General features: G+C 43.0%; 1 protein-coding gene across 3 annotated transcripts in view; it reads right to left on the reverse strand.

Moving 5' to 3' along the window:
- Positions 1 to 245: 245 nt before the first annotated feature.
- LOC143026431 (uncharacterized) overlaps positions 246 to 24,052 on the reverse strand; it is a 79,253-nt gene continuing 55,446 nt past the window's right edge. For 2 of the 3 annotated variants that reach the window (XM_076186780.1, XM_076186781.1), the window contains 4 exons: positions 11,684 to 11,755; positions 7,787 to 8,021; positions 5,450 to 7,423; positions 246 to 2,536 (listed from right to left, as the gene is read on the reverse strand). In XM_076186780.1, the coding sequence (XP_076042895.1) occupies positions 246 to 2,536; positions 5,450 to 7,423; positions 7,787 to 8,021; positions 11,684 to 11,755 (4,572 nt within the window). The remainder of the gene's footprint in view (positions 2,537 to 5,449; positions 7,424 to 7,786; positions 8,022 to 11,683; positions 11,756 to 24,052) is intronic. The other variant, XM_076186782.1, reaches the window with a different exon arrangement.

Below are 24,052 nucleotides of genomic sequence, written 5' to 3' on the forward strand. Positions count from 1 at the left end.
GGACCTACAGGAGAGGAAGACTCGCCTCCTCGATGCGGGTTTGGTCCATTGGCCAGGGGGGGGTCCTGTCATCGGGTGATTAAAATCATCTGAGGGCAGCTGTAATATGACTGGAAGAGGGTGTTGGGAGAGGAAGGGGGATCATCAGATCGAAGTTTATGGGTTGGTACTCCCTAAAGGTCGAAGACGGCATGAGGAGCCACTCGAAGAAGGTGAACTTTAACTTAGAAGAGGAGTTCTCTGACCTAAGCGACTGTGGGCGAAGTTGCGCCGGGTGTGGATGAAGGGGTGTTGGGTGAGCGGGAGGAAAGCGGAGAGGGTGACGGCGATGTGTCCGGTCTCTGAGAGGGTAACGAAGAAGTCTCTAAGGGGACGTTCCTGTCGAGGAGCTGTTTGCCCCGTGAGGCTCCACTCTGAGAGGTTCTACTAGGAGGGAAAGTAGGGAAGGAGGATCTTCTCACGCTTCTCCTGGTGCTGTGTGTGGGGATTGTGAAGTGGGGGTGAATGGTTTGAGGTGGGGAGGAGGATGTGGGCAAGGTGGTGGGGACAGTTTGCTTTTGGGGATGGGTGAGGAAGGGGTTTCTTGTCGAGCTAGCAGGGGACGTCGGGGGAGAAGGAGAAGGAGAAGCGTGTACATGGAAATGGGAATGCCCAGGAATGGTGATTTGGAAGTGAGAGTGAACGGGCGTCGAAGTGGAAGGTGTAGTTGAAGTGGTCCCGAGGACGCTATTGGCCGCGGCTTGCTGGGCCTTGAGGACTCCCACCTGGGCCACAGACCGGAAGAGTTGGCTGAAGTTGGTCGGTTTGACCGAACCGTCGACCACCGGAGGCCTGGTGACGAAGGGCGTGGGCCCAGCCGATGTTCCTCCGATAAAGTTCCTTGATCTTGGCGAAACGGTTTTGATGCCCAGTTGGGATGGGGTGACGGGACCAGGCGGGAACGGGAATGGATTAACGAAGGTGGCGGATGTTCTTGGAGGATCTGTCGGGAAGCTCCCCGAGGTGGGAGATGCCGAGTGGAAATCGGTAGGGGAGTTCCTCGGCAGAACTCCAGCAGGAAAGACGGTGTCTACGGACACTGCACCGACTCTCGAACTCCCTGCGTTACCGGTTCTTTGGCTTCCTTGAGGACCCGTCCCCGTGGTCGAAGAACCTATTCTTTGTAATGATGGATTTGCAACGTGGAAGACAAAAGAGCTGATGGGGGTCGACGCGTTCAAAGTTGACCCAAAGGGAGGGAAGCTGTTGTTGATTGAAATGGGTGGCGTGTTTGAGACTGGGAAGCTCAAGCTCTGACCTGAAGTACTGGGAAGACCTCCAGTCGAAATCCCAGGAACGCCACCTGGAGTCTGAGTTGTAACTGGAGCAGGGGGAAGAGCAGAGACGCCCACGACACCTCCGGAGGTTGTGGACGCGCCACTACTACTGGAAACCGGGAGATTCGGGGAGAAGTCGGTCGCTGTTTTTGTCAAGGATGTGCTTGAGAAGGACCCTGTATCTACAGGAACACTTGACCCACTACCACTCAAGGGTCTTTGGACACCAGGTGTCTCTGCCGCACCTGCTACTTGACCAAAACCTGGTTCCCTCGAGCCCTCCTTAGGCGTGATCACTGATTCACCTATGGCTGCACCACTTTGCTGTCGATCAGGTCTCCGCTCGGAAGGTACTACAACTCCACTGGCTGACTCCGTCTGGCCAATCGAAGGAGGCGACGAAGGTGGAGGATTAAAGGACGGGGATCCTTGGCCTTCAGGAACACCACTCTTGGTAAGATCGGAACCGGTCAATGACGTCACGTCGTTCAGCCCGGAGAGTCTGTCCAGAGCCCTGGCGGCGGCCGCGTTGCTTAAGATAAGAAGCAGAGACGCAGAATCTGACGATGGTGGGAGAGTTCCGTTGGTAAGCCTGGTGTCAAAGACGTTGCTCAACGTCGTCCCGGCCGCGTCTCCAACCCTCGCTATCACACGATCCTCCGCGACTTGAGTATTCCCTGTGGGAGATCCTCCTGGTACGAAATGTGGCTGCCTAAGGTCACCGGAAGTGTCACCAGGACCAAAACCTCTGGTAGTGTCTACGGGACCAAAGCCTCTGGTAGTGTCCCCGGAACCAAAGCCTCTGGGAGCGTCCCCGGGACCGAAGTCTCTGGGAGTGTCCCCGGGACCAAAGCCTCCGGAAGCGTCCCCGGGACCAAAACCTCTGGGAGTATCCCCAGGACTAAAGCCTCTGGGAGCGTCCCCGGGACCGAAACCTCTAGAAGTTTCCCCTTGACCAAATCCTCTGGAAATGTCCCCGGGACCAAACCCTCTGGAAGTCTCCACATGACCGAAGCCTCTGGAAGCGTCCCCAGGACCGAAGCCTCTGGAAGTCTCCCCAGGACCAAAGTCTCTGGAAGTGACCCCGGGACCGAAGCCTCTAGAAGTCTCCCCGGGACCAAAACCTCCTGAAGATCCACGACCAGCACCTTCTGACAGGGATCCGATACTCTTTACAGAAACTTCCTCAAAGGCAGGATCCTGCGCTCCTATGTTCACACCTGTATGAACCAAACATTCTTTCATTAATTCTATACAACAGATAATTGGACAACAAAATTAAAATGGTAAATTTTACTGTAATTTTAACAAATCTATATCATGTCACTGCAGTGGAGAACGTTGTACAGGCTCTCTCACTTTCTGTCCTGAAATGTAATATGGTCATCTTTCCATGCTGCTTAAAGAAAGACAGTATTATATATATATTTTTTTAAATTAACTACCTTAGCAGTATTTCAAACCTATGACTCGCCAGAAGATCTCATATGAAAAATTATACGTCCTTTCTATACATTGCTGTATAGTCTCATCGCCGTGTCCCTTCTTATTGACTCTACCATTACTTTTACTACTTCTGCCTCAGCACCAAACTTTCTCCAATTTTAAGTCTTCCCTTTCCACAACTTCATCTGAACTCTTGACTTGACTTCAATTAAAAGCGAAGACATACATTTTATATTGCTTACCTTTGATGTTTTAGGATTTGATGTCAAGTGAAGCGAGCCATTCTAAACGCGAGATGCGTGTTCCATACAAAGACGAACAAATCCATAGCATAAGGTTAGCAGCTGAGCTGGAGTTAGAAAATGTTGAAGGCGGTACAGAGCACTTAACTGTAGTAAAGCTGCATAAGCATTAGCATAGATGTGAGGTTCCCAGCCGAGTCTACGAGTCAAGGATAGACAGTTTAATGTGTCAGAAGAAGAAAAAAAAAAGGTTGTGTCGCTTATGTAGAAAGGATACCCTTGTGGAATGTTCTATCGAGTAGAAAAATGAAAAAAAAAAAAATTAAACCTGGCGGCATTGAAAATCCCAGTAAGATATGTGTTCCGAAAATATCCTTCTATAAGATTGGAATTTAGCTTGAAAATAACATCTGGAGTATGGATAGATGTTGTGTCGTCAGCATAAGAGTGTATGTGGAAAGATATATTCAAGCAAGTCATTTGTGAACAGGAGGGGAAGATTAGGAGAGATAATAGAATCCAACAGAACCCTCTTAGAGAAAAGATGTTCTTGGCATGAGAGCAATGACCGTCTGCAATAGCAACTACAGAATGAGGTCAGAAGAACCAAGGAGAGGGATAGATACCTTAAGAAAATAGTTTCCAAATGCTTTCGTTGTCTGGTGAACTAGAAAATAATGTAAGAGACGGCTAAAGTGGGTTTGGAACATGTGTTGTTTGTGTAGTAAGACTGTGTATGGGACAATACGCAATTACATGTCTTGTACAGAAAAGACTGATAGAGATTAATAGCATTCAGTGGTTGCCGATGTCCTGAAGGATATGGTACCCAGTATGGTAAGGTGAGCAACAGTTTAAGTCTCACCAGAATTCATCAAAGAGGAAGATGACATCGAGTCAGACAGGAAAGTCAAAAGAGATCATCAGTGTTATCCGCTACGGAAACCATTCTAACGGTCATAGAGGATCTTGTGAGTACAGCGATGTTTCATAATCTCCCTATCAATAAAAGACTAAAAAAAAACTAGACAAACTGAAAATCAAATATAAGAAGAGTACTAAAAAGACTGGAAATGGTCACTCTTCTTTGGGACAGGTTATATGTAGGAATATTTTCAATGTAGAATATAATTTGATAGGGACAGAAGACCTCGCCTAGCCGAGGAGTCCGCACGGAAGCACAATTTTCCCATTCCAGAGAGCTACTAATCTCCTTGAGCATAGGGACCTAATACTTCCCAGGAACATATTGAAAGAAATGTCCATTATATGTTCCACAGAGTCTCCTTCCAGGTGTTCAAAAAGGAAAGTATACATCCAATAAGATAGTTTAGTAATGGAATCACCTCTCAGGGTCCTCTCTGCTCAGGACTTTATCTCCGTTGTCGAGTATTTGGATTTCTAAGATAGACTTTCGAAACCATAGATCTAATGTAGGTATATAAACGGCATCTTTGTTCTCAACGAGTCTGAAGAATTCCCTAGCAAACTAAAGTATCATCCACAGAACATTTCTGGGCTGAGTTTTACAGTAGAAATGAATAATGATAAAAATAGTGCATTCCCTTTTTCTTGGACGTGTTGATAGTAGATTTCACGTCAGAGAACTTTGTCAAACCTTTTACCACAAACCTTTCAATATTGACAAGTTTATGAATGGCAATGGCGAGTGTTCTGATAACCCTAAAAGGAGAAATTAGAGCTTATATTAGAGCAATTAAGGTTTGCTCTTCATGACGGACTCTATACAATGAATCACATGTATATGTATGTGTATATATTTGCGTGTCAATATGACATATGGAATTGATGGACTCTGCTGGGATTCGAACCCTTGCCTGAACGGTTTGCTTATTATGAGGTAAAGGCCGTACCAACGCACTGCAACGACCCTACAAATAGAACGACTTTGGTCACGACCTAGTTGTTCTACCGAGGGCACTCGCGCAAGCGCAATATTTACTGTATAGTATAAAATCCTTTATTTAATACAGTGCATACTGCCCCTGCGCGAGTGCCCTCGGTGGTACGACTAGGCCGTGACCTAAGTCGTTCCATTTTGTAGGATCGTCGCAGTGCGTTGGTACGGTTTTTTCCTCATAATAACCAAGCCGCTCAGGCAAAGGTTCGAATTCCAGTATGAGAGTTTATCAATTCTATGCATGTACATGTTTATGTGCATGTGTTTGTGTATGTGTATGGATACGTGTATAAAGGTATGTATGTATGAGGAATAATAGTCTAAGGGTCCCACCATTCAAGGGGTTATTTACTTATTGCTAAAATCAGTCTCGGAGTAATCACAGTAGCCGTAATATTCAGACAAACGTCTGGTTGTTTCAATCAGCTCTGCTCCAACTCTCACCTGAAAAATGTCATGCGGGGAACCAGCAAAAGGTCACAAAGGCCTTACTGCCCGACAATGGGTCAACAAAGGTCACTAACCAGCTGAAGAAGAGTTCTGCCGGCCCTCGGGGCCACTGCCCTCCGGAAGCTCTGGCACCGCCGAAGGACGACTTGGCACTGGTATTGGCTCTCTTGCGGAGCCGGGTCCTGGGACATCCGGGAAGAAGCTTCCGGGCACCAGGCCTGGTGAAAGGGCCGGAGAGGGGTCCGGGGAAGTGAGAGAGGGTGAGGTGGAAGGTGAAGACACTGGGGTGGGGACGGAGGGCGTGGTGGAGGAAAAGTGTTCGTCAGGAGAAGTGGGGGAGGGGACGGAGGCAGGAGGGAGGGGATGACGAGGGAAAGAGGAAGAGGAAGAGGAAAGTACTGAATCAGGGGCAGGAACTGGTGTGACACCAGGGACTGGAGAAGGGGTGCTCTCACCTGGGGAAGGGGTAGGGAAGTGGGAAGGGGCGGAGTCAAGAGAAGGATTAGGGGCTTGGGAAGGGGGAGGTGAAGGGAAGGGAGTTGGGCTAGGAGGAATAAAAGGGCCGAAGGCTGGGGGAGGTACTGGGGAAGGGAAGTGGTCCTGTGAGGGATCAGGACGAGAGGAGGGAATAGGGAAACGGGAGGGGAAGGGAGTGGGAGTGAAGGCGTTCGAAGGGGGACTAGAGGGGAAGGGAGCGGGAGTAAGGGTATTAGAGGGAAAGGGAGTGGGATCAGGGGATCGGGAGGGGAAGGGAGTTGTGGTGGGAGCATCTGATGGGGAGGGTATGTGAGATGGGGGATGGGAGGGGAAGGAAGTGGGAGTGGGGAAACGAGAGGGGAAGGGATGGGGAGTCGGGGCATCCGAGGGGAAATGTCTAGGGGAGGGAACATTTGAAGGGAAGGGGATGTTATCAGGCAAATGAGAGGGGAAGGGTGTGGGAGGGGGAGGGGGAGGACGGGAAGGGAAGGAAGTGGGAGTGGTATGGGGAGGACGAGAAGGGAAGGGAGTGGGAGGAAGAGGACGAGGATGGGAAGGTGAGGGAGTGGTGGCGGAGGAATGGAAAGGAAAGAGTGGCTCGGAGGGTAAAGAGGAAGGAGTGGGGAAGGACGGAACTGCACTTCCTGACGAAGGGGTTTCCGAACTGGTTGCTATGGCAACTCCAGACGGAGGCACAGCAGAAGGGACCCCGCCCCTGAAGCGAGGCGGGGACTCTCTCCCGACGAAAGGAGGAGACCCAGGAACCGGGAGGTGACCTCGTGAAGAAGGAGGAACACCTGGTAGTGGGACGCCGGTTCGAGTACCCCCTCGGACATCGAAACGTGCAGTTCCTGTAGAAGAAGGTCGTGTAGCAGACCCTTGAGGTCCTATTCGTCCTGGGTTGAACCTCTGATTTGAGTTCGGGACCACGTGAGTTGTCCTCGATCTGGAGACGTCTTCGGCGAAGACCCCGGGATGTGCATGGAGGACCCGAGGCCCCGAGGGACGGTCCTTAGGCACTGCTGGAGAAGGACCTCCCTCGAAAACTATGTGATCTATAGACACCTTCCTCTGAATGTCTTCCTCCGTATGAGCAGGATTTACTTGAGGAGTTCGACCTACTGAAGAAGGACCTGTGGCATGCACTGGAGAAAGACCCATGACGTGCCCTGGAGGAGGAGGAAGAGGAGGAGGAGGAGGAGGACCTGTACCAAAGCGAGTGTCTACTGTGTTGGAGGGAACGCGAGTGGCGGAGGGGAAGAAAGGAGTTCCTGAAGAAGGAGGGGGTACTGGCGAGGGCGCACCTGGTGCCGTAGCTCCCCTGAGGGGCACCCGCCCGACGTTCAAGGAAGGTCCTCTGCCCCTCGGCGAAGAATCGGATGGGCCCAGGACTTCCCTGGAGGGGACCTCGCCGGAGGTCGCCTGACGACTGATGTGCTCCTCCAGTTCTTCCAGTTCCTCCAGCTGGTCCTGCGCCCGAATGGCCAGGACGTTGGACAGGAGCCTCATGAGGGTGTCCTCGTGATCTTCATCGTCGTCGTCGTCGTCATCGTCGGCCGAGGTGGTGTCTCCTGAAGGAGATATGAACGAAGAAAGAACGGAAGCTTCCATAATCTCGAATTTATTGTTCTGAAGGAAGACTTGGAAAGATCGTGATTTCTTGCAGTTAAAAAGACGTTTTCAATTTTAACCTAAACTGAAACATAGCCAAGACTGAAGTAATTAATTTTGTCGTAATTAGAGACTTTTTAACTTTAATTAACCTGAACTTAAACTTCACCAAGACTGAAATCATGAAAATTCCGTTTACCAGAAAGCGTGATTGTTCCATATAACGGAAATAACCGAAATTTTTAACAATTCCAGTTTGAATTAATATCATACTCGAAAGAAAGGAAGGACCCACGAATACTCATCAAAGGTCCTTCCCTTACCTCTGGTGGCGTGTCCCCGGAAGATCTCGTCTTTCTTGAGCTCCTCCTCGAGCTTCTCGAGGACCTTCTTGCGGTTCTTGGTGATGAGGTCGAGGTCTGGAGTCCCAAGGGCCGTCAGAAGGGTGTGGTTCTTCAAGATCGCCTTTGCGAACTCCTTCGACTGCTTCGACAGGATGTTGTCGAGGGCGATTGTGTTCAGTTCGTGTAAATTATTCTCCTGTTTCATCTGTTCTTCCTGGAAGGAGAACATAAGAATGAATGAGACTGCAAAAGACCATAAGGCCTATACTAGGCAGTTCGATGTCCCTATCCATAAAGTCATCTAATCTTCTCTTAAAAGAACCAATTGTTTCAGTGTTCATTACATGGTTATTAAAGAGGCCATAGGGTCTACACTAGGTAGTTCCATGTCCATTATCCCTTGTCATCCCTATCCAATTGTTTCACCGATCATTATATGGATACTAAAGTTACGTTTTGCTCGGTGCGATTATCGCTCAACGATGATCGTCCAACGATTGCCTAGAACACTAATTCTTTGTTTTTAGCAAATCTAGCGACAGTCGCTCAAATTAATGCAGTCCCATTAAAAAACAAAGAATTAATGCTCTAGACAATCGTTTCACGATCATCGTAGAGACATGAACGATCATCGTTGAGCGATAATCGTACCGAGCAAAACGTACCGGAAGCCTCTGAGGTCTTGGTTACTGATATGAAAAACCACGGACAACCAAAAGTGTCCCATAATAGCGTTAAAAGGACATACAAATCTATCCCCCAGTCTGTAAGTACTTTATGTACTTCTATATACAAGTTTCCCTTATAATAGATTTTACTAAACAAAAGTTGTATCAATACAATGTTAGCGGTAAATATTATAACACAGTTCTGAAGTGTACTGGGTCAGTGTCGAGACACGTGACCCGACGTGGCTAAGCATCTGATAATCTATTTTATTTTCTCCCTTCCCACCCTGTTCTCTTAATATGATAGCCCTGTCTGTGTCACCTTTGTTAAAGCCCTTGACCCATCTGAATACATTTATTAGACCACCCTGCACTCTACGTCTTTCCAGAGAGTGTAAGTCAAGGTGCCTAAGCCGCTCTTCGTAAGGTAAATTTCTGATCCACAGCCAGGACCCTCTTAATGTCGACAATTATCAGATCGCATTAAATCCATGTTTTTATTTCGGTATTGGCGCCCTTTTGTCAACCAAAATGGCTGTCGATGGCCATTCTGTCTCTCGTTCAGTGTTTGTTGTTCTTCTTCTTCCGTAGGTCAGTATTCCTGTATTTGTGAGTCCTGGAGTTTGAAGTGTTAGATGGAAGTTGTCTGAAGCCGTCTGAAGCTGATTTTTCCATCAATGTCGTCGTCGTCGTCATCATCGTCGTCGTGTAATGAAGTCTCTGAAACGAAGATAATCACTCTACGTTTATCACAATCCCTCAAGTTTGTAATCTCTAAACCAGTGGTTCCCAACCATTTCTGGCTTGAGGCAGGCACCCTTGCCAAGCCTTTCACAAGTCCCCGGCACCCTTATTAGAAAATCTAAATTCTAGTTTGTCAGTATTTTGTTGATTCAACATCAGTGTAACAAAATTTTGTCCCTGGATTATATGAAAATACTCATCTTTACACTGATACTGCTTTAATGAACAAAAATGGATGACAGAGAGTCGGTGATACGAAATTGATTTTTGTCCTGAATTTTGGCGGCACACTCACTTGATCTCACGGCACCCTTTGGTGCCGCGCCACACCGGTTGGAAACCACTGCTCTAAACTTATTTTCAATTTTTTCTATGATATTTGTGTCTATTGTATGTCAGATTGCACGTTTAAAATACGTCTTGCTCCGCGCGATTATCGCTCAACGATGATCGTCAAACGATTATCTAGAGCACTAATTCTTTGTTTTTGAATGTGGCTGTTTTATTTCGAGTTGCAAAGTACGAGGCTGATCCTTTTAAGCGAACCCACAACCAACGCGCTTACCCAAATGTGATGCCAAGTAGTAGGGTGCGCGTCACCTACCATTAGGGCTAATTATCTCACCGAGCAAAACGTATCTTTAAGATTATTTCTGTATACTGTAGATAAGGGTTGGAAGATACAGAAAGACATGTATAGTGTGTACGTTGTTCAAGAGACAAAAATAAAAAAGTAAATAATTTTTGAACAATTTATGTTATAACGAAACCTATAAGCAATTAATATTCAGGTCCCCAAAATGGACCTTGGTTTGAATAGGGATGTTGTCAACGCGAGGCTTTCGGCGCCATCTTGGACCAAACCCCTACGACCCAGATCATCATGTATAGTGAAAGAACTATTACCAATGAGCTGTTCCGTGACACAAAATACCAAACAATTTATATTCAAATTGTTTGGCATTTTGTGTCGTATGTCTTCGTTCTGGGCAATTATGTGTCGAATAGCAGTGAACTAAAAGAAATGGTTCATTATGGAGTTGTTGTCCAAGATGACGTCACGAGTCACGTGATGATGCTCAGTGGCAGGCGATTTGATTTATAGGTTCAGTTCCTGTCCTAAATCAAGACCAGTTTTTAGGGAACTGCAGCCATATTGAATTAGTGAACACATGTTGTCAGTACACTTTATGATTTTAATAATCTATTAATATCTTGTTCTTAATTTACGTTTGTTTTCTTCATTTGATATTTGTTTTTTATTGTGCGCAGAGCAGGCATGGGTCAGTTTGTCCAAGGTCACAATATTGTTATCATCATTATTATTATCAACATTATTATAATTATTATTATTGTTATTGTTATTATCATCATTATTGTTGTTGTTATTATTATCATTATTATTATTATTATTATTATTATTATTATTATTATTATTATTATTATTATTATTATTATTATTATTATTATTATTATTATTATTATTATTATTATTATCATTATTATTATTACTATTATAATCATTATAGTTATTTTCATCATCATTATCATTAATACTGTTGATAATATCATTATCATTATTATTAATATTGCTACTAGCCTTCCGATAGGGGGGGTGTGAGTGACGTTGAACCATATCATCATAATATATATACATATATATACATATATATATATATATATATATACATATATATATATATATATATATATATATATATATGTATATATATATATATATATATATATATATATATATATATACATTTTTGTGATTATATTAATCCCGTGATTGAGATAGAATATGACTTCCCGTATCGATCAACTTTGGGGCTATACTGACAAACCCAAGAAGACATCTTGCAATCGATGGGAGCAAATGTCCCTCTACGCACTACCCAGAACGAACAAAAAAAAAAAAAAGGAGAAGGAAGAAGGAAGAGGTTTGGGGGGAAATGGCGGACGCGGGGAGAAAGAGGTGCAAAAATATATATATATATATACATATAATAATGAATAAATGAAAATTATAATAGAAAAATTAAAAGAAAAAAGAAAGACAAAATAAAAGAAATATAGGAAAAAGGAAAGAGAAAAAGAAAAAAAGAAAAAGAAAGTAAAAAAGAAATGGCTGTTACTAGCACGTTCGACAGTAAGTGCTTTTCTTGGCTGAGACCTACACACCGACATGAATTAAAGCGTTATCGCACTGGGCTATTTTTTCTTCCGACTGTTGGAGCAGATCTGCATCCTGCAGCTTTCGGAGAAGGAATCTCATTATATGCTGGAGGAAATGAATTTCCTCCAGCACATCAAATGACATTACAAGTCTTTTTGTCGACAAAACAAAATAGTTTGCCACAGTGATTTGACGGCGGAAAAAGTTCTGGGGGTGGTCGGTACCGCCGACGAATCGGAGGTTGAAGGAAAAATAGCCCAGTGTGATAAGCCTTTTGATACTCACCGTGCTCGGTGTGATGATCGTGGGCAGGAAGAGGAGGGAGACCATCAGGAGCATCACCAGTAAGGCCACGACCTGAAACACGAAGAAAACGTCATCACAGTGGATGCCCTGGCAGGAGACCACTTGGTCCATAACAAGGTCAAATGCAAAGTAAATTAAAGGAAGTAATAGTAATACTGAAAATAAAGAATAAATCGATAGATATGATAATGAAAGTATTGATAAGAAAAAAGAATAGTAATAACAATGATGATAATTATAGTAATAACAGTAATATGATAATAATGATAATGATAAAATAATAATGATTATAATAACAATAATAATGATAATAATCATAATTATAACAATAGTGACAATTATGATAATGAATAAAGACCAATAACAACAGTAATAATAACAATAATAATAAACAAGTAAATAAACACCCAAATTAAACAAATAAAACAAGCAAACAAAACAGCACATTGACAAATCTCACAATATATATGTATATATATATATATATATATATATATATATATATATATATATATATGTGTGTGTGTATGTATATATATATATATATATATATATATATATATATATATATGTGTATGTATATATATATATATATATATATATATATATATATATATATATATACTTAATATTTATCCACTTGAGTCTTACCATTTCAAACTGATTGAAATTCATGTCTTTAACTGACTACGCAGTTGGTGTGAATGGTTCTTCAGCCATGTTTTTTTTTTTTAGCCGTTTCAATGGGAGGCCGTCTCACAACTGGCCGTTACTTTCTCATTCAATCTTGCCTCCAGTGATTATCCATAATTAGTTACCTCGCAGAAAAAATTAAGTAGTTCTATTTTGCTAGCTTCATAAATATTGATTGATGTGATTTCTGGTGTAACTGGTTTTATACATCAAGATAAAGAGAATCCGGTAATGAATTATTCTTTTTATGTTATTTGTTTCATTTTAACGTGCCCGTTTTGGCTTTGTCAGGGGCTCGGCTTCGCCTTTAGCGGCCTACGGTCGAAGCCGCCTTCGACGGCTAGATGCTCATCGTTCAGTAACTTAACTTTCTATAGACACGGTAAAGGAAACATGGACTGGAAGTGAAGCTTTATTCCTCCAGTCCATGTTTCATTTACCGTGTCAATACAACTTGTTCACATGGATTTTCATCTAACTTAACTTTCTATTCAACTGTCCTTGGCAATTCTTCCCAGTTGCAGCCTTTTCTTCTGATTGGCTGGTCTTCAGTCCTGACATCATGTCGCCTCTTTTTCTGATTAGCTGGTCTTCAGTCGTGACGTCATGACGTCATGTTGCCTCTTCTAATTGGCTGGTTTTCAGTCGTGACGTCATGTCGCCTTTTCTTCTGATTGGCTGTTCTTCAGTCTTGACATCATGTCGCCTCTTCTTCTGATCGGCTGGTCTTCAGTCGTGACGTCATGATGTCATATTGCCTCTTCTAATTGGCTGGTTTTCAGTCGTGACGTCATGTCGCCTTTTCTTCTGATTGGCTGGTCTTCAGTCGTGACATCATGTCGCCTCTTCTTCTGATTGCCTGGTCTTCAGTCGTGACGTCATGTTCCCTCTTCTGATTGGTTGATCCTCAGTCGTGTTGTCATGTCTTCTGATTGCCTGGTCTTTATTTGTGACGTCATGCAACATTTTCAGATTTCGATTATTTCTACAAACTATTATTTTTATATACTATATGATTCATTCGTGTATTAAATTCATTTATTGATTATATTATTTTTATTTAATTTTCATTTTTATCACTATGAGCCACTATTCACATTTCGTGGACCTTGATTTTGGGAAAGCATATGATAATGTCCCTCTTCGATTCCTCTCAAACCTTGCAACATTTTGCATCATAAAATAAATTCCATTTGTTAACATTTATGTTTATATATTTCATTCTGGTTCACGTCATATGGTTTACTTCGATTGATCGCATCAAAATAATGACGCCATTTGCATATTTTATTTTCACTGATGAAGTTGAGGAACTTAAAAGACATTTGCATCTGACATAATCGTGTACGTTAATTCGGCCACCTTCCTTATAAGGGGGAAATGAACTTTGGTATATAAATAATGAAATATAACAATATATCATACCGGCAGGAGACCTTTTGCCCCATAACGAGGGAGAATGCAGAAGAAAAATAGAATAATAAGTAATAAATAAATAAGTTATGAAATATATAAAAAGGTCAGGAAGGCTATTCAGTGAAGCTTGATTTCATGTGTTTATATTCAGATATAACAAAGGAACTCATAATACAATGGTCTCTTTGGACAATACCCGTTCGACATATCATGATGTTGATTGTGCAAAACTATTTCCGAAAAAGTTTAGATAATTCATGGCATATTTTTTTTTAATCGACATAGGGACCGAACACCATCCCTCCAAGGCACCTGCCTCTTGCAGACGTGCCTCTTAAGAGTCTCAGAGATAACTTAAGAAAAAAAAATGCTTCCTCTACACCAGTGGTTCTCAAACTATCTTACCTGACGTCCCTTTTTGCTTCCAGTAGACCCGCACGCCCCCACTTCCTCTTTTGTTCTTGTGAAATGATTCTTGCACTTATTTCTTAGCATTGTTCAGGAAAACAGATTTCTGTTTGTATTAAATTTTAGTCATGAAAGCCACTCAAACAAATAATAGTACATTCCAGAGACATTTTTCTGAGTAACTAAAAACGAAACATTTTGGTTCAAAGAGAGCGAAAAAAAAAGTTTGAACATTAGCAAATTGTGGTGGGTATCGGTGACGTGTCCAAAACGTGTAAGGAGAATTAGCTTAATAGAAAACGGGTTGGGGTGACTGCTATAATTATACTTTGCATGTATGTGACGGCAGATATTTGTTCTTTGAATGATTTTATTATTCTAATTAAACAAATATTTTTGAGCAGATGACTTCACGCCCCCCCTTGTATCCTCCTCATGCCTCCCTAGGGGGGGGGGCGCCCCCTTAGTTTGGGAACCACTTACCTACACTAAGAATTCCCTCCCCACCAGCGTCACCTTCACGAGGTCGATTTACACAAGTTTAACCCATTCAACTCAGGTCAGCCGCTTGTGGTGTAGATACGAAAAATCGTATATGGTAGGCCTCGCGCCGGCCCGTACATCCGAATATAATCTGATGCGGCTTGACAGCGCGAGGATTGACGTCATATTTTTCTGGTGTTTGATCAAACATTTTGGTGTTTTATGATTTTTTGTTATATTTGACCAAATGACAAGACATCTTGTCATCGGAGTTTAAAGGGTTAAGAAGGACGTGGGCAAGAACTGGGTTACCAACAGAGTGGTTAACGAATGGAATAAACTTAGTAACCTTGTAGTAAGCGCAGAAACTATTGGTTGTTTTAAGAGAAGATGAGATAACTTTATCGATAGAGTTGAAAGTTGGCAATGGACATGGAACTGCCTAGTGTAGACCTTAGGGCCTCTTATGTAATGTAATGAACGCTGAAACAGTTGGTTGTTTTAAGAAAAGATGTGTTAACTTTACAGGCAGGGATAAAAGGCGGCTAGGGCCATTGCACTGCCTATTATAGGCCGTATGGTCTCCTGCAGTTTCCTTCATTCTTATGTCCTTATGTTCCTCTGTAGCGACTTCGTCGACAGTGCCTTCAGGAGGACGCAAGAGGTCCGTTGCCCCCTTTGTCGTCGTCCGAGAGGTGACACGACGTCGTGTCGTCCTTTGTTTATGAAGTCGTGTGCAGAGGCTTGTACGACCTCACGACTACGCCCATCGTCGCCATGAACGACCGAGGTCGTCATGTGGAGACGCCCCCACTCCAACATTCCTAAGCCCCCCTCCCCCCAAAAAAAATTCAATCGCACCTCCACCAACCCCTCCACCACCCCTTCCGCCATCACCACCACGATCCATCATAGTCATCCTCACAAAAGTCCAGCTCCACAAAAAAAAAAAAAAAAAAAAATAGAATATTATAATTATAATCCACTTTGAACCTGTCAGTGATACAAAATCGAGAAGTGACCTCCAGGGGTCCGGTCTCGGTACCCCTGCTTCAGAGACGTTGACAACAACCACGCCCAACAACCGCCCTCACCACCCACGCCCCCGTCCCATCCAGCTCGCCCACGATGAAGGCCACTAAGCCTTGACAACAAGGATGAGACGGTTTGGGGCCACTGGGAAGACGGTTAAACCGAATAGGACGAACCCACATGGGGTTAGAATGGGTTTCGAAGTATCAATTGACCTCACGATGACCACAAATAATGTTTAGAGACTTTGGTCTGGTTGTGATCATGTGATTTTATTTCTTAAAGAAGTTATTTGCTCGGCAAGAAAGCAGTCTTTTTCAAACACGTTGATTTTTTTTTTAAAGCGAGAAGGTTTTCAGACAACTTGAAGACATTTCTGGTCCATGGGAAGTCAAAATTTATTGGAGACTAGTGTCAACAACTCAAAAAGAAAAAATGCTGATCATTTTGGACCTCTGCTATCCTTCGTTTCTGTTTCCCTCTTCAAATCTCCTTAACCCCCGCCATGGCTCCACCTCATGAGTGATAATACCCCCAAGGATATAATCGCCGGTTATCGAAACGAAGGAGCGGGATCCGATTTGTGGTCATATGTCCGACCCCTCACTTCAGTTAAATAATTTGGCGTCAAAAAATATATATATATAAATGAGAAAACCACCATAAAGAGCTACCATGTTGTTTCGTTTTAGTATTTCGTCAGAAATAACCAGCGCTTCTATCCAGCCAAGAAGCGGGGATCCAGAGAGGTGGGACTGGAGAGAGAGATGTTAGAGAGGTATTAGAAAGGAGGTGTAGTTGTCAGCACTTTTTCTTTTTTAACAATGGAGATCAGCCTCCGATCATACAAGAATAATACGTGGCTCTGGTCTTTAGAGGGTGTCCCTTAAGTCCATTAAATACTAACTGCATAAAACGGAGTTACTACAATGTGATTTGCACTGTCCTTTGCAGACTCACTGGACATGTACCCAACCCACGCGTTATCTTTCTACGCATGCGCGCACCAACACTAAATGTAAACAAACTAGAGGCGGGTGGACAAGTCAAAGACAAAGAAATGGGACCACCTCATTATTGAGGCGTGAGAGGGAGAGAGAGTGAAAGAGAGAGAGAGAGAGAGAGAGAGAAACAGAGAGAGAGAGAGAGGGGGGTGGGGAGTAAGCAACCGACCTTGCCCGGGGGCGCACGCAAAGTTTGGAACTATAATAGCGGTTTATTTTTCTCTCTAGTCCTCTCACCCTCCTCCCCCCTAAGAGGGGACCTATTTTTTTCCCCCAGATGATGGGGGGGTTGAGGGGGGGGAAGCGCCATGGACAGGTGAAGGTTGGACTTGAGTCTAGAAGCCTGTGAAGTCAAGGATGACTTGACCACCAGGCGGCCTCTAAAGACAACCTGTCTTCGGGGATTTGATATGAGTTCGTAAACGCGCCCTGGAAGGTGTTTTTAGGACGTAAAGGAATACCCCAAAAGGGAACTTGACGATCACAACCTCCTTGGTCTCCAATGCATTCAGACGCGCCCATATCCGATTTCATGGATCTTCGAACGATTCGAACGAAGTCGCGATTAAGAAAATGTACGAGGAGAGAGAAAGAGAGAGAGAGGAGCCGAACTTTAAGAAATCTATATTTCGAGTTTTTCAGACATATTGACCCCCTTTTTATATCTGGCCATACTTTTTGGTATTGCTTCTTCTATATATGGTTTCTTCATCATGCAACTCTTTACTTTCCTTCCACCTTTGCAAGGTCCGACATTTGTTTTCTTTACACAAACACATCAATTAACTCATGTAGATCCATTAAAGTGAGAGAGAGAGAGAGAGAGAGAGAGAGAGAGAGAGAGAGAGAGAGAGAGAGAGAGAATAAACGATAAGAAATGAGATAGGTGAAGAAGTAATAAAGTTTGTTTATGCAAGACAGATATTGAATGAAGAAGGAGAATACCAAGTGTAGACAGAATATAGATAGACGAAGAGACAGATGGACAAAAACTTATCCAGACGTGTAAACTCCCTTTTTTTTGGGGGGGGGGAGTGGGGGGAGATGGGAGGTGGTCGAATAAATGCACAGTCATAAGATAAAGTTTTTCGACGTTTTATTAGGACGCACTGCTATGAAGAAGCTTTGTGAGTTATATGTGACTGGAACAGCGTCCAACAGCGAGAGTCCTGGAAACAGAAGCAAGCAGGAAAGTTGGTTTGATCGTTTTCTCCGTTAGTTCACGAGTGTTTTGAGGTTTCTCGTCATGCAAAAGAGCCCAGAACTACCATGACCTGTGCATGACACACACACACACACACACATACACACACACACACACACACACACACACACACACACACACACATACACACACACACACACACACACACATATATATATATATATATACTTTTTTTCACTTGACTGCCTCTTCCTCCTTCTCCTCCTCCTCCTCCTCCTTTCCTCTTCCATTTCCTTCTTATTCCTTATATCGTATGTTTTTTCTCTCTTCTTTTCCTCTTATTCTTTCCCTTTGTTTTTTCTCTTCTTAATTCTCTTCGTCGTCCTCGTCTTCTTCTTCTTCCACTTTATCTTCCTTTTCTTCTTACTTTTCTACTTCTTTTTCCTACTGCACATTCTTCTTCTTCTTCTCCTTCCTCTCCTTCTCCTCATACTTCTCATCTTTCTCCTTCCTTGATTTATTCATTTTTCTATTCGTTTATCTATTTATTTATTATCTATTTATTTTTCATTTATTTAATTTATTAATTTATTTATTCTTTATATATTTATTTAATTTACTTATTCATATATTTATACTATTTATTTCATTTATTAATTTATCTATTCTTTATTCATTTATTTTATTCATTTATTTATCTATTTATTTATTTATTTATTTATTGGAAACGTTGCATGGAAGTTCCTTATCATAATACAAAACATGGTCACAACTTTTAGAATATATTTAGCAAAAAGTAACTGTTGCTCCCAACCAAACCCTCTCGAAAATAACGACAACAATTATTGGTATCAACTGAACCATTTGTAATTACTCAGTAATTTCTCTGTCTTGTGGGGGACTGTTAAGGATGTTTTTATTTTTTTCCAAAATACGACAATTTTCTTGTTTTAGTATCGATCCGGGCAAGATGGGCATTTGAGTGTTGTCGTTAGCTGTGTGCCTCATTATTGTAAAATTTAATTTTCTTTGTTCCTTTTTCTTTACTTGTTTATTCATTTTATCTTTAATTCTATTTTTATTCATGTATGTTTTTTATTTATTTAATTCATTTATTACATTATTCATTTAACTATTTATTTGGTTGCTTATTTAACTTTGTTTTATACTTTATTCTCTTTATATCATTCTGTTTATATATTTATTCATTTATTACAACTTTATTTTCTCAAACGGTAGGAAATTTTTTCGTTCATTTAATTTGGAATTCTTGGCCAATCAAGATGCACAAGATTTAGAATCCAGTTCTCTAATTGATTCTCATTATCAAGCAGTTTGTGTGTGTGTGTGTGTGTGTGTGTGTGTGTGTGTGTGTGTGTGTGTGTGTGTGTGTGTGTGTGTGTGTGTGTGTGTGTGTGCGTGTGTGTGTGTGCGCGCGCGTGTGTGTACCTTACGGTCGTTGTCTTTGGTTCTGATTAAAAAAAAAGATCTCTTTGTGTGGTATAATTTCAACTAAATATATCCACGCTTTAAATACAAAAGCAGCTCTTTGTTTTGTTTATTTATTTGTTTGTTTGTTTGCTTTTTGTGATTAATTTGTAGGCAGCCTTGCGATTCTTTTTTTTTTTTTTTTTTTTTTTTTTGAAGGTCGGTGTGATGCCTTGGTGCATTCTTCACATTTTTTTAAATCTATCTTGTCCAGACCAGAACAACCTGGACGATAAATTGCTTATATTAACATACACCCAATGGTGCTACAACGGCGCATACACATACACACACATACACACACACACACACACACACACACACACACACACACACACACACACACACACACACACACACACACACACACACACACACACACACTATCTGGAAAACTACGAATACCAGAAGCACTCTATAGCATACTTTTAGAAAATATCTGAAATTTTAATTTTGTTTCGGATATTTGAAAGTTCCAAATTTAAGAAATTCCTAAGAGAGAGAGAGAGAGAGGTGCCATAGACAAGTGGTGAGCCAGAGAGGCTGCATCGTCCGCCAAAAGGATAGACAGAAAATCCTGCAATGGATCACCAAGGATGAAAACGAGTCCCCTGGGGCCAGATGACGTCACTCTGCCTCAGAAATCGTCCCCAGGTCATGTTTTTGTTCTCTCAGGTGGAGGACATGAACTTTAGCATCTCTCCCCCCTTTCTCCCCCTTCCCCCTCTCCTTCCTCCCCCTCCCCCTCCCCCCTTGCTTTGTTGTTGTCCTACAGCGGAACGACGTCACACGAGGCTCCCCCCCCCGTGTATCAACTTCCCCCCTTCCCCCCGAACATCACCTTGCCCCCTTCCCCCTCTTCCCCCTCCCCTCCCCTCCCCTTGTCTTTACTTTTCAATAAAGTTGACTCCTCTAGCGTAAAATTTCCTTCTCTCTCCCTCTCTCTCTCTCTCTCTCTCTCTCTCTCTCTCTCTCTCTCTCTCTCTCTCTCTCACTCTCTCTCTCTCTCTCTCTCTCTCTCTCTCTCTCTCTCTCTCTCTCTCTCTCTCTCTCTCTCTCTCTCTCTCTCTCTCTCTCTCTCTCTCTCTCTCTCTCTCTCTCTCTCTCTCTCTCTCTCTTCCCTCTCAGTATCCTCTTTTTCTTATCTATTCCTATTCACTATTTCCTTCTCTATTCGTCTTCTCCTCTTCTTCTTCATGTTAATCTTCTTTCTCCTCCTCCTCCCCCTCCTCTTCTTCTTCGTGTTACTCTTCTTTCTCATACTTATCCTCCTTTCCCTCCTCCCTCTTCCTCCTCCTTCACCCCCTCCTCCTCCTTCTCCTTCACCTCCTCCTCTCCCTCCTCCCTCTCCCTCCTCCCTCTCCCTCCTCCTCCTCCTTCACCTCCTCCTCTCCCTCCTCCCTCTCCCTCCTCCTCCTCCTTTACCTCCTCCTCTCCCTCCTCCCTCTCCCTCCTCCTCCTCCTTTACCTTCTAATCTCCCTCCTCCCTCTTCCTCCTAATCTCCCTCCTCCTCCTCCTCCTCCTCTTTTCTCCCTCCCCCCTCCTTCTCCTGTTTCGCCTACTCCTCCTCCTCTTTTTTCCCTCCAACTCTTCCTCCCCTTCTTCCTCGTTTTCTCTCCTCCTCCCCTCCCTCTTCTTCCTCCTCCTTCTCGTCCACTTCCTTCTCCTCCCCTTCTCTTCCTCCTCCTTCTCCTTGTCCTCTTCTTCCTCATCCCTCCTCTTCCTCCACCTCTTCCTCTCGCCCATCTTCCCTCCTCCTTTACCTCCTCCTCCTTTTTCTCTCCTTCATCCTCCTTTTCCTCTCTCCATGGTCATCTCTCCTCCTTCACCTCCTCCCCCTCTTTTTCCTCTCCTTCATCCTCCCTCCTCCTCCTCTTCCTCTCTCTCCCACTCTCTCTCCTCCTCCTCCTCCTCCTCCTCCTCCTCCAACCGTTCTGGCCCGGCGTAGGTCAGCCAAAGGTCACACATCTAAGGTTAAGGTTGAAGATCTTGGAGGAGGAGGAAGAGGAGGAGGAGGAAGAGGAGGAGGAGGATTGCGAAAGCCACGCCCACCCCCTTTCCCCCCCTTCCCCCCCCCTTCCCGCTCCTTCCCCCCAGTGACTAAAGGTCGCTTTGTTCAGTTGAACTTGAGGAAGAGTTTATTAGGATCGGGTAATAAATTGTCGGAATAATGAGTTTAGGGGAAATCTAGATGTTAACTAGAATTGTGGATTAGGAAATCATATTAAAAAAAAAAAACGTTGTCAAGTTTGAGAATTGAATTCTTCCAACCATTCTCACTTTCTCACCCATTCCCATCCTGTAATAATCTCTCACTTATTCTCTCTCTCTCTCTCTCTCTCTCTCTCTCTCTCTCTCTCTCTCTCTCTCTCTCTCTCTCTCTCTCTCTCTCTCTCTCTCTCTCTCTCTCTCTCTCTCTCTCTCTCTCTCTCTCTCTCTTTCTCTCTCTCTCTCTCTAGGTATGTCTCGGCTCAACAACGAACAGCTCTGAGTGGAAGGGAAAGGTAAAAACAAAAGTAAATAGAAAGACGAAAACAGGTCAAGTCCTTGGCCATAAAAGGCCTGTCACTGACCTCTCCCCCATCCCCCCATCTCCCCCGCGTCCTGCTGACATTTCACCCCTGTACTACTCCTCCCCCTCCTTCTCCTCTCCCCCTTCCCCCTCTTGCCTTCCACACACCCCTCCCTTCCCCTCCCCCGTCCCCCCATTTTCTTAATCATATGAAGAATACCCCCACCTAATCCCCCAAAGCGGTGTGGGATGGCGGGGGGGGGGAATCTTCAGATGAACGATACTTGGGGGTTTTTGGGGGGATTGTTCATAAGATCACTTCCACCCCCCTCCCCTCGTCCCTTTCCATAGCTTTTGTCCCCCCACCCCTTCCCATTCTTGTTCACTCCCATTCTCTCTCTTTTCCTCCCCTTCTGTGTCACTCTCCCCCACTCCCTCCCCCCTGACACTTTCCTCTCCTTTCCTCCTCCCCCCTTACGCTCCCTCTTCCTTCCCCTCTTATCCCTTCCCCTTCCGTCCCCTACCCTCTCCTCCCCTTCCCCCTTCCCTTTACCCTTCCTACTTCCTCATCATCTTCCCTCCTCTCCCCTCCCGTCCTCTGCCCTCCTTTCCCTCCTTTCCTCCCACCTCCACATGCCCCCCTTTCCTCCCCTCCTCCCCCTCCTCCCCTTCCCTTCCCTTCCTTTCTCCCTTTCGTCTCTCCCTCACCTCCCCATCTATCCCCCTAAATGAAGGCTTAAAAGAATCTTTAAACCCCAGGGATTTGGCACAGCGGCGCACAGTAACCACTTTATTATGGCTAACGCCAGGCGTTTTCATTCAGCGGGTGTTGTGACCGCAGAGGTGAGGTCATATGGGTCGGGGCAAAAGGTCACTGTAGACGCTTCCACGCAGGCCGGTCGAGCTTCCTCCTCCTCCTCCTCCTCCTCCTCCTCTTATTTCCCAAATTCGACGTCTTCAAGGTCAAGGAGACATTCTCAAAAAAGAGATAAATAGATAAATAAATAGATAAATAAAAATGTCGGAAAGCAGCTCTCGTTATCATCCATATATATATATATATATATATATATATATATATATATATATATATATATATATATATATATATATATATATATATATATATATATCAATCACGAAGAATCCACAGTCGGAATAAAAGGAAACATTAGAAGAATGTGTAGCTTCTATATTTCGACTAATAGCTATACCCCTCTTCAGGAAAGTACAGATTACAAGAATTTGCAGAGACATATATACAATGAGATGTGAGTAGAAGGGGAACACATCTCATTGTACTTATGTCTCTGCAAATTCTTGTAATCTGTACTTTCCTGAAGAGGGCTATGTCTATTAGCCGAAATATAGAAGCTACACATTCTTCTAAAGTTTCCTTTTATTCCGACTGTGGGTTCTTCGTGATTATTATTTATAAATGTGCTACAACATTTTGTCTAAGTGATATATATATATACATATATATATATATATATATATACATATATATAATTATATATGTAAATATATACATGTATATATATATATATATATATATATACATATATATACATACATATATATATATATATATATGAGTGGATGGGTGATGAGATAAACACAGGGAACCGTTTAGGGATTTATTCTAACGTTTCGTCCTTACCAGGACTTCTTCAGAGCACATCATGTACTCTGAAGAAGTCCTGGTAAGGACGAAACGTCAGAATAAATCCCTAAACGGTTTCCTGTGTTTATCTCACCACCCATCCACTCATCTGTCTTACATATTTCAATATATATATATATATGTATATATATATATATATATATATATATATAAGGTATATATATATATATATTTATATATATATATATATATATATATATATATATATATATATATATATAGATAGATATATTACAAAGGATTACAAAGGCGGAGTATGCCGACAGGAGACCTTTTGGTCCATATCTAGGTCGGATGCGAAAAAAAATCATAATAATAATAAGATAATAAATAAAAACTAGAATAATGTAAATAACAAATAAAATACATAAATAAATGCATAGGTATAGTTAAATAATAAACAAACAGGTAAATAGTAAATAATAATAAATTGACATATAATTAATGATAAATGAAAAT

The sequence above is a fragment of the Oratosquilla oratoria genome, chromosome 6 (assembly GCF_046742065.1).
Source record: "Oratosquilla oratoria isolate Oo_2021 chromosome 6, ASM4674206v1, whole genome shotgun sequence".
NCBI lineage: Eukaryota > Metazoa > Arthropoda > Malacostraca > Stomatopoda > Squillidae > Oratosquilla > Oratosquilla oratoria.